The sequence below is a fragment of the Homarus americanus genome, unplaced genomic scaffold, assembly GCF_018991925.1.
Source record: "Homarus americanus isolate GMGI-L3 unplaced genomic scaffold, GMGI_Hamer_2.0 scaffold74, whole genome shotgun sequence".
Taxonomy (NCBI): Eukaryota; Metazoa; Arthropoda; class Malacostraca; order Decapoda; family Nephropidae; genus Homarus; species Homarus americanus.
The window spans coordinates 44,284-58,862 of record NW_024716951.1 but is presented as its reverse complement, the minus strand read 5'-3'; the positions used below and the strand labels follow the sequence as shown (position 1 = coordinate 58,862).

General features: G+C 39.3%; 1 protein-coding gene across 3 annotated transcripts in view; it reads left to right on the top strand.

Moving 5' to 3' along the window:
* The first annotated feature begins 8,846 nt into the window (after positions 1-8,846).
* Positions 8,847-14,579, top strand: part of LOC121858579 (lachesin-like) — a 34,438-nt gene continuing 28,705 nt past the window's right edge. For all 3 annotated transcript variants that reach the window (XM_042355068.1, XM_042355067.1, XM_042355069.1), the window contains exons 1-2: positions 8,847-9,812; positions 14,324-14,544. In XM_042355068.1, coding sequence (XP_042211002.1) covers positions 9,761-9,812; positions 14,324-14,544 — 273 coding nt within the window. In that variant the 5' untranslated portion in view covers positions 8,847-9,760. The remainder of the gene's footprint in view (positions 9,813-14,323; positions 14,545-14,579) is intronic.

Sequence of the window (14,579 nt, the reverse complement as noted above, 5' to 3'; positions counted from 1 at the left end):
TTCCCTTGCGAGAATTCAAACTTCCTAATCTCCTTAGCTCGTCAGTGAGACGCCGGTCAGCCTCTTCTAAGCTTCCCGATGGTCTCCTTATTCATTTGTTGTATGATGTCCTGTATGAGAGGGTTGGACTCATATCACATCAGTCAGCTGTTGTTTCGTGAAATTGGAATTTTTATACAAGCAGCCTTAGACATATTGGGCTAGCTGGCTGTATGGAGACGGTCGAGTTGGTGGTCAGCTGGGTGGCCTAGTGGGACAGTGGGAGTGTGGACGGGTGGATACCCATGGTTGACATGACAGTACCTAACACATTATAATAATAGGACGTGAAAAATATGCAAGTGATTTTAAATAATATTCTTAAACAAAATCAACACAAAACACATATACAAGGGTGAAAAATAATGTACTCAGATGTACTAATACACGTAATAACTAGATGACCAATAGGTAGTGCAGGTAACAAGTTGGGCACCACGACAGAGCCCACAGGTAGAACAGGAGCAGATGGGATGAGAGTAGAACTGCCTGTAACTTTGGTCAGAGCAGACATCACCTGTCTCTGTGCTTGCTGTCTCAGGTGTTTACTGTATATTGTCTTTACTGTCTTTTGTGTTAACTAACTCTTGTGTTTACTCTCTGTTCTGTTTGTTGACTTTTGTTATTCACTGTATCTTGTGTTAACGGTCTCTTATGTTTACTGTCTCGCATGTTTATTTTCTCCTTTGCTTAATGTCTGTTATGTTTACTGTCTGTTATGTTTACTGTCTTATGTTTACTGTCTCTTGTGTTTACTGTTTCCTGTGTTGACTGTCTCTTGTGTTCTCTTATGTTTATTTTCTCCTTTGCTTAATGTCTGTTATGTTTACTGTCTGTTATGTTTACTGTCTTATGTTTACTGTCTCTTGTGTTTACTGTTTCCTGTGTTGACTGTCTCTTGTGTTCTCTTATGTTTATTTCTCCTTTGTATGTCTGTTATGTTTACTGTCTCTTGTGTTTACTGTCTCTTGTGTTTACTGTCTCTTGTGTTTACTGCTTGTTTTACTGTCTGTTATGTTTACTGTCTCTTGTGTTTACTGTTTCCTGTGTTTACTGTCTCTTGTGTTTACTGTCTCTTGTGTTTACTGTCTCTTGTGTTTAATGTCTTTTGTGTTTACTGTCTCTTGTGTTTACTGTTTCCTGTGTTGACTGTCTCTTGTGTTCTCTTATGTTTTGTCTCCTTTGTTTATGTTCTTTTGTTTAGTCTCTTGTGTTTCTGTCTCTTACGTCTAATCTCATTTGGTTTCCTCTCTAATGCTTGTTCCGTCTAGTGTTTACTGTCTCTTGTGTTTACTGTCTCTTGTGTTTACTGTTTCCTGTGTTGACTGTCTCTTGTGTTCTCTTATGTTTATTGTCTCCTTTGTTTAATGTTTCTTTTGTTTAGTCTCTTGTGTTTACTGTCTGTTGTGTTTCTGTCTCTTGTGTTTACTGTCTCTTGTGTTTACTGTTTCCTGTGTTGACTGTCTCTTGTTCTCTTGTGTTTACTGTCTCTGTGTTTACTGTCTCTTGTGTTTACTGTTTCCTGTGTTTACTGTCTCTTGTGTTTACTGTTTCCTGTGTTGACTGTCTCTTGTGTTCTCTTATGTTTATTGTCTCCTTTGTTTAATGTTTCTTTTGTTTAGTCTCTTGTGTTTACTGTCTGTTGTGTTTACTGTCTCTTGTGTTTACTGTCTCTTGTGTTTACTGTTTCCTGTGTTGACTGTCTCTTGTGTTCTCTTGTGTTTACTGTCTCTTGTGTTTACTGTCTCTTGTGTTTACTGTTTCCTGTGTTTACTGTCTCTTGTGTTTACTGTTTCCTGTGTTGACTGTCTCTTGTGTTCTCTTATGTTTATTGTCTCCTTTGTTTAATGTTTCTTTTGTTTAGTCTCTTGTGTTTACTGTCTGTTGTGTTTACTGTCTCTTGTGTTTACTGTTTCCTGTGTTAACTGTCTCTTGTGTTTACTGTTTCCTGTGTTGACTGTCTCTTGTGTTCTCTTATGTTTATTGTCTCCTTTGTTTAATGTTTCTTTTGTTTAGTCTCTTGTGTTTACTGTCTCTTACGTCTAATCTCATTTGGTTACTCTCTAATGCTTGTTCCGTCTAGTGTTTACTGTCTCTTGTGTTTACTGTCTCTTACGTCTAATCTCATTTGGTTACTCTCTAATGCTTGTTCCGTCTAGTGTTTACTGTCTCTTGTGTTTACTGTTTCCTGTGTTTACTGTCTCTTGTGTTTACTGTCTCTTGTGTTTACTGTCTCTTGTGTTTTACTGTCTCTTACGTCTAATCTCATTTGGTTACTCTCTAATGCTTGTTCCGTCTAGTGTTTACTGTCTCTTGTGTTTTTTTCCTGTGTTTACTGTCTCTTGTGTTTACTGTCTCTTGTGTTTACTGTCTCTTACGTCTAATCTCATTTGGTTACTCTCTAATGCTTGTTCCGTCTAGTGTTTACTGTCTCTTGTGTTTACTGTCTCTTACGTCTAATCTCATTTGGTTACTCTCTAATGCTTGTTCCGTCTAGTGTTTACTGTCTCTTGTGTTTACTGTCTCTTACGTCTAATCTCATTTGAGTTACTCTCTAATGCTTGTTCCGTCTAGTGTTTACTGTCTCTTGTGTTTACTGTTTCCTGTGTTTACTGTCTCTTGTGTTTACTGTCTCTTGTGTTTACTGTCTCTTACGTCTAATCTCATTTGGTTTACTCTCTAATGCTTGTTCCGTCTAGTGTTTACTGTCTCTTGTGTTTACTGTCTCTTACGTCTAATCTCATTTGGTTACTCTCTAATGCTTGTTCCGTCTAGTGTTTACTGTCTCTTGTGTTTACTGTCTCTTACGTCTAATCTCATTTGGTTACTCTCTAATGCTTGTTCCGTCTAGTGTTTACTGTCTCTTGTGTTTACTGTTTCCTGTGTTTACTGTCTCTTGTGTTTACTGTCTCTTGTTTTACTGTCTCTTACGTCTAATCTCATTTGGTTACTCTAATGCTTGTTCCGTCTAGTGTTTACTGTCTCTTGTGTTTACTGTCTCTTACGTCTAATCTCATTTGGTTACTCTCTAATGCTTGTTCCGTCTAGTGTTTACTGTCTCTTGTGTTTACTGTCTCTTACGTCTAATCTCATTTGGTTACTCTCTAATGCTTGTTCCGTCTAGTGTTCTGTCTCTTGTGTTTACTGTCTCTTACGTCTAATCTCATTTGGTTACTCTCTAATGCTTGTTCCGTCTAGTGTTTACTGTCTCTTGTGTTTACTGTTTCCTGTGTTTACTGTCTCTTGTGTTTACTGTCTCTTGTGTTTACTGTCTCTTACGTCTAATCTCATTTGGTTACTCTCTAATGCTTGTTCCGTCTAGTGTTTACTGTCTCTTGTGTTTTACTGTCTCTTACGTCTAATCTCATTTGGTTACTCTCTAATGCTTTTCCCGTCTAGTGTTTACTGTCTCTTACGTTTAATCTCATTTGGTTACTCTCTAATGCTTGTTCCGTCTAGTGTTTATGCTCTTACGTCTAATCTCATTTGGTTACTCTCTAATGCTTGTTCCGTCTAGTGTTTACTGCTCTTGTGTTTACTGTCTCTTACGTCTAATCTCATTTGGTTACTCTCAATGCTTGTTCCGTCGTGTTTACTGTCTCTGTTTTACTGTTTCCTGTGTTTACTGTCTCTTGTGTTTACTGTCTCTTACGTCTAATCTCATTTAGTTACTCTCTAATGCTTGTTCCGTCTAGTGTTTACTGTCTCTTGTGTTTACTGTCTCTTACGTCTAATCTCATTTGGTTACTCTCTAATGCTTGTTCCGTCTAGTGTTTACTGTCTCTTGTGTTTACTGTCTCTTACGTCTAATCTCATTTGGTTACTCTCTAATGCTTGTTCCGTCTAGTGTTTACTGTCTCTTGTGTTTACTGTCTCTTACGTCTAATCTCATTTGGTTACTCTCTAATGCTTGTTCCGTCTAGTGTTTACTGTCTCTTGTGTTTACTGTCTCTTACGTCTAATCTCATTTGGTTACTCTCTAATGCTTGTTCCGTCTAGTGTTTACTGTCTCTTGTGTTTACTGTTTCCTGTGTTTACTGTCTCTTGTGTTTACTGTCTCTTGTGTTTACTGTCTCTTACGTCTAATCTCATTTGGTTACTCTCTAATGCTTGTTCCGTCTAGTGTTTACTGTCTCTTGTGTTTACTGTCTCTTACGTCTAATCTCATTTGGTTACTCTCTAATGCTTGTTCCGTCTAGTGTTTACTGTCTCTTGTGTTTACTGTCTCTTACGTCTAATCTCATTTGGTTACTCTCTAATGCTTGTTCCGTCTAGTGTTTACTGTCTCTTGTGTTTACTGTTTCCTGTGTTTTGTCTCTTGTGTTTACTGTCTCTTGTTTTCCTTACGTCTAATCTCATTTAGTTACTCTCTACTTCCGTCTAGTGTTTACTGTCTCTTGTGTTTACTGTCTCTTACGTCTAATCTCATTTGGTTACTCTCTAATGTTGTTCCGTCTAGTGTTTACTGTCTCTTGTGTTTACTGTCTCTTACGTCTAATCTCATTTGGTTACTCTCTAATGCTTGTTCCGTCTAGTGTTTACTGTCTCTTGTGTTTACTGTCTCTTACGTCTAATCTCATTTGGTTACTCTCTAATGCTTGTTCCGTCTAGTGTTTACTGTCTCTTGTGTTTACTGTCTCTTACGTCTAATCTCATTTGGTTACTCTCTAATGCTTGTTCCGTCTAGTGTTTACTGTCTCTTGTGTTTACTGTCTCTTGTGTTTACTGTCTCTTACTGTCTACGTCTAATCTCATTTGGTTACTCTCTAATGCTTGTTCCGTCTAGTGTTTACTGTCTCTTGTGTTTACTGTCTCTTACGTCTAATCTCATTTGGTTACTCTCTAATGCTTGTTCCGTCTAGTGTTTACTGTCTCTTGTGTTTACTGTCTCTTACGTCTAATCTCATTTGGTTACTCTCTAATGCTTGTTCCGTCTAGTGTTTACTGTCTCTTGTATTTAGTGTCTGTTTTTTACACTTATAATATTACCCATTAGTTTAAGCCGACATAGTAGAGATTCTTCGAGCGATGAAGGTACTTACTGTAACAGTGACAAGTCTCCAAGTCAATGCTTTACAGAGTGAGTGAAGCTGCATCTTAGAGCCTCGCCTTTGTTGGAACAGTGAGCTAATACATAGTTGCTGCCTTCATCCCTTAGATGCAGTGTACACAGAAACTTTACTGAACGAGTCCCTAGAGATACAAGGAGATATCGCAATCAATGGTAAATCCTCAGCATTTACTTACTTATTTTTCAACTCTGCAAACTCGGTAACAAGCCCCACTACGTAACATGACAAACTAGGTAACGGTTCATATTAGGTAACGTGCCACAATTGGCAACTGTTCACACTAGGTAATGTGCCACAATAGGTCATATGCCACTAAGTAACGTGGCACCCTAATTAACATGGCACACTAGTTAGTAGGTAGCTACCAAACAGGGAGGTACTACCGCCTGGGAAGATATTGGAAGCATAATGTGTTGTCTAATGGTAGACCCTGCTGCCGTATGGCATCACGAAAGTTGTGACCAAGTCCCAGGTAGCTGATCTGTCTTTCTGCCTCATTTACTCACAATTATAGGGTCTCAATTGTTTCTCTTACATGACAACACAACATACATATAGCGTTTTTCACTATTGATTTTTTTCATTCTTGTATTTATTATTATTATCATCACAGTGTTGTTATTATTAATATTATTACCATTAATATTTTATTTTACTCTTTTATTATAAATTTTATTTACTATGCATTAACTATTATTTTTATTACATTCCTCCCCCCCAGGACCCCGATGTGGGTCAGTGACCTGTGCCCGGGTGGACTAATCCCCGTAAAAAAAAAATGAAAAAAGTACTACACAGGTAACGTGCCAAACTAGGCAGTGTGCCAGATTATACTAGACAACCTGCCACACTAGGCAATTTGTGAAGAAAAAAAACTACATTCCACAATAGGAAACGTGCTACACTACGAAACCTGCCACAATAGGTAGAGTGTCACTCTAGATAAAGTAACACACTAGGTAAAGTGCCACACTAGGTGACACGCCACACCACGTAACATGCCACACTAGGTAACGTGCCACACTAGATAAAGTGCCACACTTGGTGACAAGCCACACTAGACAAAATATCACACTAGTGACACACTAGGTAATATGCCGCTGTAGGTAACATGTTACAATCCACACAGGGTAACATACCACACTAGACAACATACCACACTAGGTAACATACCACACTAAGCAACGATCCACTCCAGGCAAAATTTCACACTAGACAACGTGCCTCACTCAGATATATGCCACACTTGGTAATGTACCACACTCTGTAATATGCCACAGTATAGATAAAGACTCTCTCTCTCTCTCTCTCTCTCTCTCTCTATATATATATATATATATATATATATATATATATATATATATATATATATATATATATATATATATATATATATAATTTTTTTTTTAAATACGGGTATTAGCCCACCAGGGCACAGTTACTGACCCACATCGGGGCCTGGGGGGCGAAAATATAATAATAATAATAATAATAATAATAATAATAAAGAACCATACAGAAATACAAAAATGAAAAAAGAAATCGAGCGAGAAACCATATATGTATGGGGGGTGCTGGTGGTAGAGTGGTACCGCTCTTGCCTTCGCAAGCGAGATGTCACGGGTTCGATTCCCGGGCCGGTGGAAGTTGTTTGGACTTACTTCCTAGCCCCCATTAGTCCCTGTTCACCTAGCAGTAAAGTAGGTACCTGGTGTAAGTCGAAAGTTGCGAATTCGTATTCAGGGACAAGTTGTTGGAGCTTCCACTAACTTGACATAAACTACTGACTCTTCAGGCTTCTACGCCCTTGACTCTTCAGGCTTCTACGCCCTTAACTCATGAGACATAAAGGCAAGCATGAACTTAGCATGCTTCCCTGTTGGGCGCTGTAAACGCTTCTGCGCTTCGCCTTACACAAGGATGTAGGGGAGTGCCCAATAATAATAATAATAATAAAAAATATATGTATTTTGTGTTGTCAATAGTAAGAGAAACAATTGAGACCCTGCAATTGTGTGTAAATGAGGCAGAAAGTCAGATCATCAACCTGGGACTTGGTCACATACGGCAGCAGGGTCTATCATTAGACAACACATTATGCTTCCAATATCTTCCCAGGCGGTAGTACCTCCCTGTTTGGTAGCTGCCTACTTAACGTGCCGCACCAAGTAACATGCCACACTAGGCAAATTATCACACTAGTTTGCGTGCCACACTAGGTAAACGTGCCATTCTAGATAGCCTGCCACACTAAGTAAACGTGCCATTCTAGATAGCTTGCCACACTAGATAATGTGTCACACTTGGCAAAATGTTACACTAGACAACAAGCTACACTACAGTAGATAACGAGCCGCACTAAGTAACGTGCCACACTAGGTATTGCGCCCCAAGAGGTAATGTGCCACACTAGGTTACTTGCCACGCTAGGTAACTTGCTAAAGTAGGTAACATGCCATACTTAGTAAACGTGCTACCCTAGGTAATGTGCCACGCTAGGTAATGTGCCACACTAGGTATTGCGCCCCAAGAGGTAATGTGCCACACTAGGTTACTTGCCACGCTAGGCAACTTGCTAAAGTAGGTAACATGCCATACTTAGTAAACGTTCTACCCTAGGTAATGTGCCACGCTAGGTAATGTGCCACACTAGGTATTGCGCCCCAAGAGGTAATGTGCCACACTAGGTTACGTGCTAAACTAGGTAACATGCCATACTTAGTAAGCATGCCACGCTAGGTAATGTGCCACGCTAGGTAATGTGCCACACTATGTAACCTGCCACACTAGGTAACATGACACACAAGGCAACATGACACACTGGGCATACAGTATTATCACACTAGACAACATGCCACACTAGGCGACGTAACACACTAGGTAACGTGCCATACTAGGTAATTTGACATTAGGTAACACTAAATAATGTGCCACACCAGGTAATATGTCAAACTAGAATATGTCACACTAGGTAACGTACCACACTAGATAGCGTGTTACACTAAGTCATAAGCCACACTAGGTAAAGTGCCACACTGTTAGATATCACTCTAGAGTACATGCCACATTAGGTACCCTGGCACACTATGTAACATGCCACACTCGGCAAAATATTACACTAGATAACATGCCACACTCTATAGTTAACGTGCCACAGTAGGCAACTTGCCACACTATGTAACGTGCTACATTTGGTAACGTGCCACACTACGTAAAATATCACACTATGCAACGTGTCACACTAGGCAAAATATCACGCTAGATAATATGCCGCACTGGGTAACGTCCTACACCAAGTAATGAGTCACAATAAGTCATAAGCCATCCTAGGTTACGTGACACACTAGGTAACGTGCCACATTAGGTAGCCAGCCACACTAGGTAACGGGCCTCACTGGGCAAAATGCTACACTAGACAACATGGCACACTCATTTAACGTGTCACACTAGGTAACGTCCAATACTAGGCAAAATGTCACACTAAACAACAAGCCACACTAGGTAACGTTTCACATTAAATGGCATATTACACTAATTAACGTGTCACACCAGGTAACGTATCACACTAAGTAACGTGTCACAGTAAGTAATGTCACACTAAGTAACACGTCACAGTGAATAACCTTGTCACTAGGTAAGGTGTCGCAGAGATGAATTTAATAGCGCCTGCGTGCTTGTGTGGCAGACAGAGGCGGCGAGAGGTAGCTGCGCTGTTGGTTGTCAGTAGCTTGGCAGCTCACGGATGGTGTGGTGCGTCTCTTGCTGCTCCTCTTCTCTTGGCCTGTTTAGCTTACAATGGATCCTAATTCTGTAGAGAACGAGGCTATAAGTTGTGTTTCTTAACTTGGATAATATACTTTACATCCAGAAGATAACAGAGATTCAGTTTAATTGGTGTATTTAAGAGTGTTGATATTCGAACAAAGGCTTGCTTGAAATCATGGAAATGAAAAATATATACATATATATTACAGTTCATCTGCCAGAGTGAATATTTCATCTTTTATTTCACACCCGGTAAAGTGTTTTCCAATTATGAGTAAATAATGACGGTGTAAGTGTTTCCAGATAAGTCATGATATTAAGCACTGCATCTACTAACGGGGCATAAAATCACATATTAGGGTTTCATACTGATACTGTGAACAGTTTAACAATTAAATCTATGGAAAAGACATACTGTACTCTATGAAGTAAAGAAATGTTCCTTTCTTATACGCATACGCTCACCATTAAACTTTTGTCTACGTAATTACAAAAAATATATATATATTTATATTTTATGAATAAATAAAAGGAACTGGAAAGTCAGAATTTGGCGAGTGTTTTGAGACAGCGTTTTAGTTATGAACAACAACACAACCCCTGTTTGTGAACAGTAAACAAACAAGAAAACATCACAAATATGTATATAAGTAATCAATCTATTATTTTTCTCTGTCAATTATGAAGCAAAGTAGAAAAGAAAGTTCTTGTTAACACATTGAGATAACTTCAGTTATCAATTTCACCACTAATAGTATTAGAAGAAATAAATAAATCGATACTGCTGAATTTCTCAGTCGGTCACCAGTGTCACCTTCAGGCGACCAACTATAGCAGCATTATAAAATCTAGCAGGAAAGACTACTGTATACAAGGCAGTCAGCATGTTCTCCAAGCCTATCCTCTGTTACATGATATCACGGCTTCTTCTTACTGGTAAGTGCTTATATATATATATAATATATATATATATATATATAATATATATATATATATATATATATATATATATATATATATATATATATATATATATATATATATATTATTGTTCTAGCAGATCTTGAACCATGTCTAGTATTACAGAACACTGGCTATGAGATGGTCTGTAAGCAGGCATGTAAATAGAGTTTGTGTCCAGTTTTTAAAGGTATATGATGTGATGTGAAACTCGTTTGACCTAGTGAAAAGCAACTCGAGGAGCTTAGTCTTGCCTTGAGGTTGATCAATTAACCTAACGGGGTACTATTGATCCATCCTCTCCAGTTTGGTTCATGTTTGTGTAGTACCACTACCAATTGGGAACTGTGTAGGTTGTAAACAAAAAACACTAGTATGTAAACCAGATGATCACACAAGCAACATCCTGTCACAATATTCCGGGAGCGCCTGGTCTGTGGAGAACGAGGACATCTGTTAAACCACCAGGACGAATCGAACTCAATGTAGATTCACATGAAAGACCTTTAACCCTGAAAGTTTCCTTAAGACAGACTACGTCAGCCCCAATGAATTCGCCAGGTCAGCGAACAGTGGCCCTGGCATTTTCCTCATTCTAAAAATAGAGAGTACCTGTTAAAATGGAGGTATTGCTATCAATTTTTTGCTGCTAAAATCAGTGAGTCTAGGACACGCTGATAATTGAAATCCATCTTTCTTGTAGTAAGAGCGTTGAATATAGCATTCACCCTGGCGGGGAGCAATGGAACAAAATTGTGCGTGGCATGATAGGTAACGCCACTAACAGTGATGGTGTGTTGACTTGGCTGGAGATCTAGCATGTTGTGTTTAATCATTGGAAGACCATTTAATCCGTCAGCTGGTAAGTTAAAGACCTTAACTATGTGATCATTGCCAGAAATGGTCTACCACGTCTAGAAAATCGTAGAGGTAGTGATACCATTCCCTTAATATCCAGCAAGGCACCGGATAATCCCGAGAGATCAGTATCAGTAGGTCGAACTTGAAATCCTCGGTGAGGTGAATGTCGCTGTAGTTCTTGGTAGGACACTTGAGCACGCACCTTCATCTATATATAAAGGAAGTGCGATGGTACCCACTCTCACAGGTAACACTTCTGTTTTGTTCAACGCCGCGATTAACGAAGCTGCACTAGAAGTGTTGCTTTGCGTTGTTACAGCTGTACTTATCCCGCGTCTTGCTGAACAAGAGGGTGGTCTTCCCCCGACTGCTAATAATAGCGGTCACATGGCTGTCGTGGCTGTCTGTCATACCTCGAATTCTTGCACCGTTGTAGAATTCCAAGGTCCTGGGAATTATAATTACACGACTCTGCGTCTTATTATGAAGCAGAAGTATGTAATATACACGACATATCACATGTCGGTACAGTGGTAGACTTGGTCTGAGCAACTGCTGAATGGGACGGAGTTAAGTCTTTTCATGGTCTTGAATTTGCTGTAGGAGTTGGGTGGTGCTTGGGATGTTACCACCTTACTGGAACTGGTAACAATAGTATGACCGTTACAGTAGTGCTGCAGTGTTTGCTTAACAGTTGCTGTTTAGGTTTCGTGCAAGTATTCTCGGAACCTTTCGATGAACTGGCGCCACAAGTCCATCTGTACTGGCAAGTGCAGAATGGGGTACCGTAAGTGGGATCTTACGTCCATAAAATAGAATTGTATTAGACTGGGCCTAATCATCAGTCTTAGCTTGACTGTAAGCAGGATCCCTGATCAAACTAACACATGAGAAAAAGATTGGACCAATACAGTCAGATACCGACGAGCTAACTGATAACGACGGAGATATTAGCAATTATTTGAACAGATATTTTTCAACAGTTTTCACCACCGAAAATGTAAGCATGATACCCGAGGCACCGACTATATACAGAGATAGTGAAGAACATAGATTAAGCGAGATAGTAGTGATTAGTAACGATGTTAATACGCAAATAGACAAACTAAAGCCTAATAAGTCACCAGGTCCCGATGAAATATTTGCCAGAGTATTAAAGGAATGTAAGGAAGAGCTTAGTATGCCCGTAGCAAATTTGTCTAACATGTCATTAAAAACGGGTGTAGTACCAGAATCCTGGAGGATACCGAATGTGATAAAAATTATCAAGACGGGAGATAGAACAATATCCCTTAACTACCGTTCAATCAGCATCAGTTGTAGGCAAATTGTTGGAAGCAATAATTTCAAACTCTATTCGAAATCACCTGGAGGAGCAAAAGTTGATCCATGATTCCCAACATGGCTCCACAAGCGGGTGTTCATGTCCGACTAATCTAATAACATTCTTTTCAGCTGTTTTCTAATTAGTGGACGACGGTCACGATTATGATGTGGTAAACTTCGACTTTAGCAAAGCGTTTGAGAGTCCCCTATGAAAGACTAATACGAAAAGTAGTAGGCTCAAGGCGTTGGGGGAGATATTCTAAAATGGATTAGTGCGTGGTTACAGGACAGGAAACAGTGAGTAAGCATAACGGTACTAAATCCGATTGGGATAACGTCACTAGTGGAGTACCCCAAGACTCAGTACTTGGACCATTATTTTTTATTATATACATAAACGACATAGAAATAGGCGTAGACAGCAACATAAGTAAATTTTCTAATGAAACTAAAATAAGGCGAGTAATTAAATCTGACGAAGACTCCGCAAAACTACAAGAAAATCTTAAAAAATTCTTTGAATGGTACGAAAAATGGCAAATTGAATTTAATGTGGACAAATGTAAAGTACTTAGTGAAAGAGATGTAAACAGAAAAGCCATATATCAGATGAACAGCGATGTGTAGAGAAATCCGAGTGAGAAAGATTTAGGAATAATGATGAGTAGGAATCTTAAACTAAATCAACAATGTGCATTTGCTCGAAACAAGGATCAAAAAGTGCTTGGGTTCATACGAAGAAGTGTTAGTTACAAGACTAGCGAGGTCATCCTAAAACTAATATCTTGCTCATGTGAGACCTCACTTGGTTTACGCAGTTCAGTTCTGGTCACCATACTACAGAATGGATATGGAATCCCTAGAAAGAATTCATAGGAGGACAAGACTAATCCTGGGCATTAGGAACCTGGAGTACAGAGACAGGTTAAGGCATCTTAATTTGCACACCCTCGAGAGACGTAGAGTGAGGGGCGATATGGTGTACAAATGGAAGGCAAGGCTAAACAAAGGTGATATATTACATTGGGACTTAAACTATCCAACGAGGAGCGAACTCGTAGCAGTGGTTTTAAATTAGAGAAATTTAGATTTAGACGCGAGATAGATAAACATTGGTTTGGAAATATAGTAGTGGATGAGTGGACGAAGTTACCAAACATAATCATGAACTGGAATTCTCTGGATAGCTTCAAATAAGGTTGGATGGATATATGTGCTATAAGGGTTGGATGTACAGTAAACGAGACTGCTCAGTATGTGCCAATAATCCGGTTGCAGTTTCCTCCATTCTTATGTTCTTAATACAAAAGTCGCAATTTCAAGAATGCAGGCAAACTGGTATAAGGATTTTTTTTTCTTACTGGGATTAGCCCATCCGAGCACAGGTCACTGACCTACATCGGGGCCTGGGGGCGAAAATGTAATAATAATAAAAATAATAATAATAATAATTTATAGTAAATAAAATTTATATCAAAAATACAAAATTAAAACGAAAATAATAAAAAAAAAGTATAACGATAATAACAACGTAATAATAATAATAAGTTATGTGTCTAACTTCCCTGTTCAAGTGGTAAGAATATACCGGCCTCTCTCTCTCTCTGTCCAAGAGAGGCACGGGAGAGAGCCAGCTGTTTTGATTAATCAGCCGACTTGCGCTCGACGCTTGTGATTGTTGCAAGCCCAGCTGTCTGTCTCCAACAACATGTTGACTCACTTGTTGAATAATTAGGTGAATAAGTTGGTGTTATTCATTCGGGTAAAAATTTATATAAAGCAAAGGTGCTGTTACACACCAACATCCACCACAACTACCAACACCACTCACAAGCAGCAACATCCATCAAAACCACCAACATTCATTACAGCCACCAATATCTAACACAACCACTGGCATCCACCACAACTACCAACATCTAACACAACCACCAATATCCATCACAACCTCCAGCAACCATCACAACTACCAACATTTAACACAACCACCAACATCTAACACAGTCACCAACATCCATCATAGCCACAAACATTCATTACAAACACCAATTTAATCGCCCAGTAAGAAGAATAACCTGCCACGTCAACTCGATACAGTTTATTTCGGTCAAAACTGTCAAATACAAAAAACAAATCAAATATACAAGAGGGAACTGAAGGTTCAGTGACGTATCAGATATGAATACATTAATTTACCTAATACTAGCATACATATAAGTGCATTATCTTAATGGCAACACAATATAAACTGCATGCTTACGTGGCCAAACATTAACACGTATATTGTTTGGTTGACCCAGGTGTGTCGTTGGCGGCGGGGCAGCAAGAGGTGCAACACAGTGACCCTTCACCTCCTCCACGAAGGGACATGTATGAAGCGGCAGAAGATATGTGGGTGAAGGTTCTCTCACTTAACACTCTCGCTCCAGAATTCCTGGGGCAGAACAACACGGAAGTGGAGGCACAAGTTGGCGGGGAGGCTTCCTTTAGCTGCTACACTTATCACCTCTCCGACGAAATGGTCAGTTCTTTTTTATAACGACTTTTCTCTTGTCT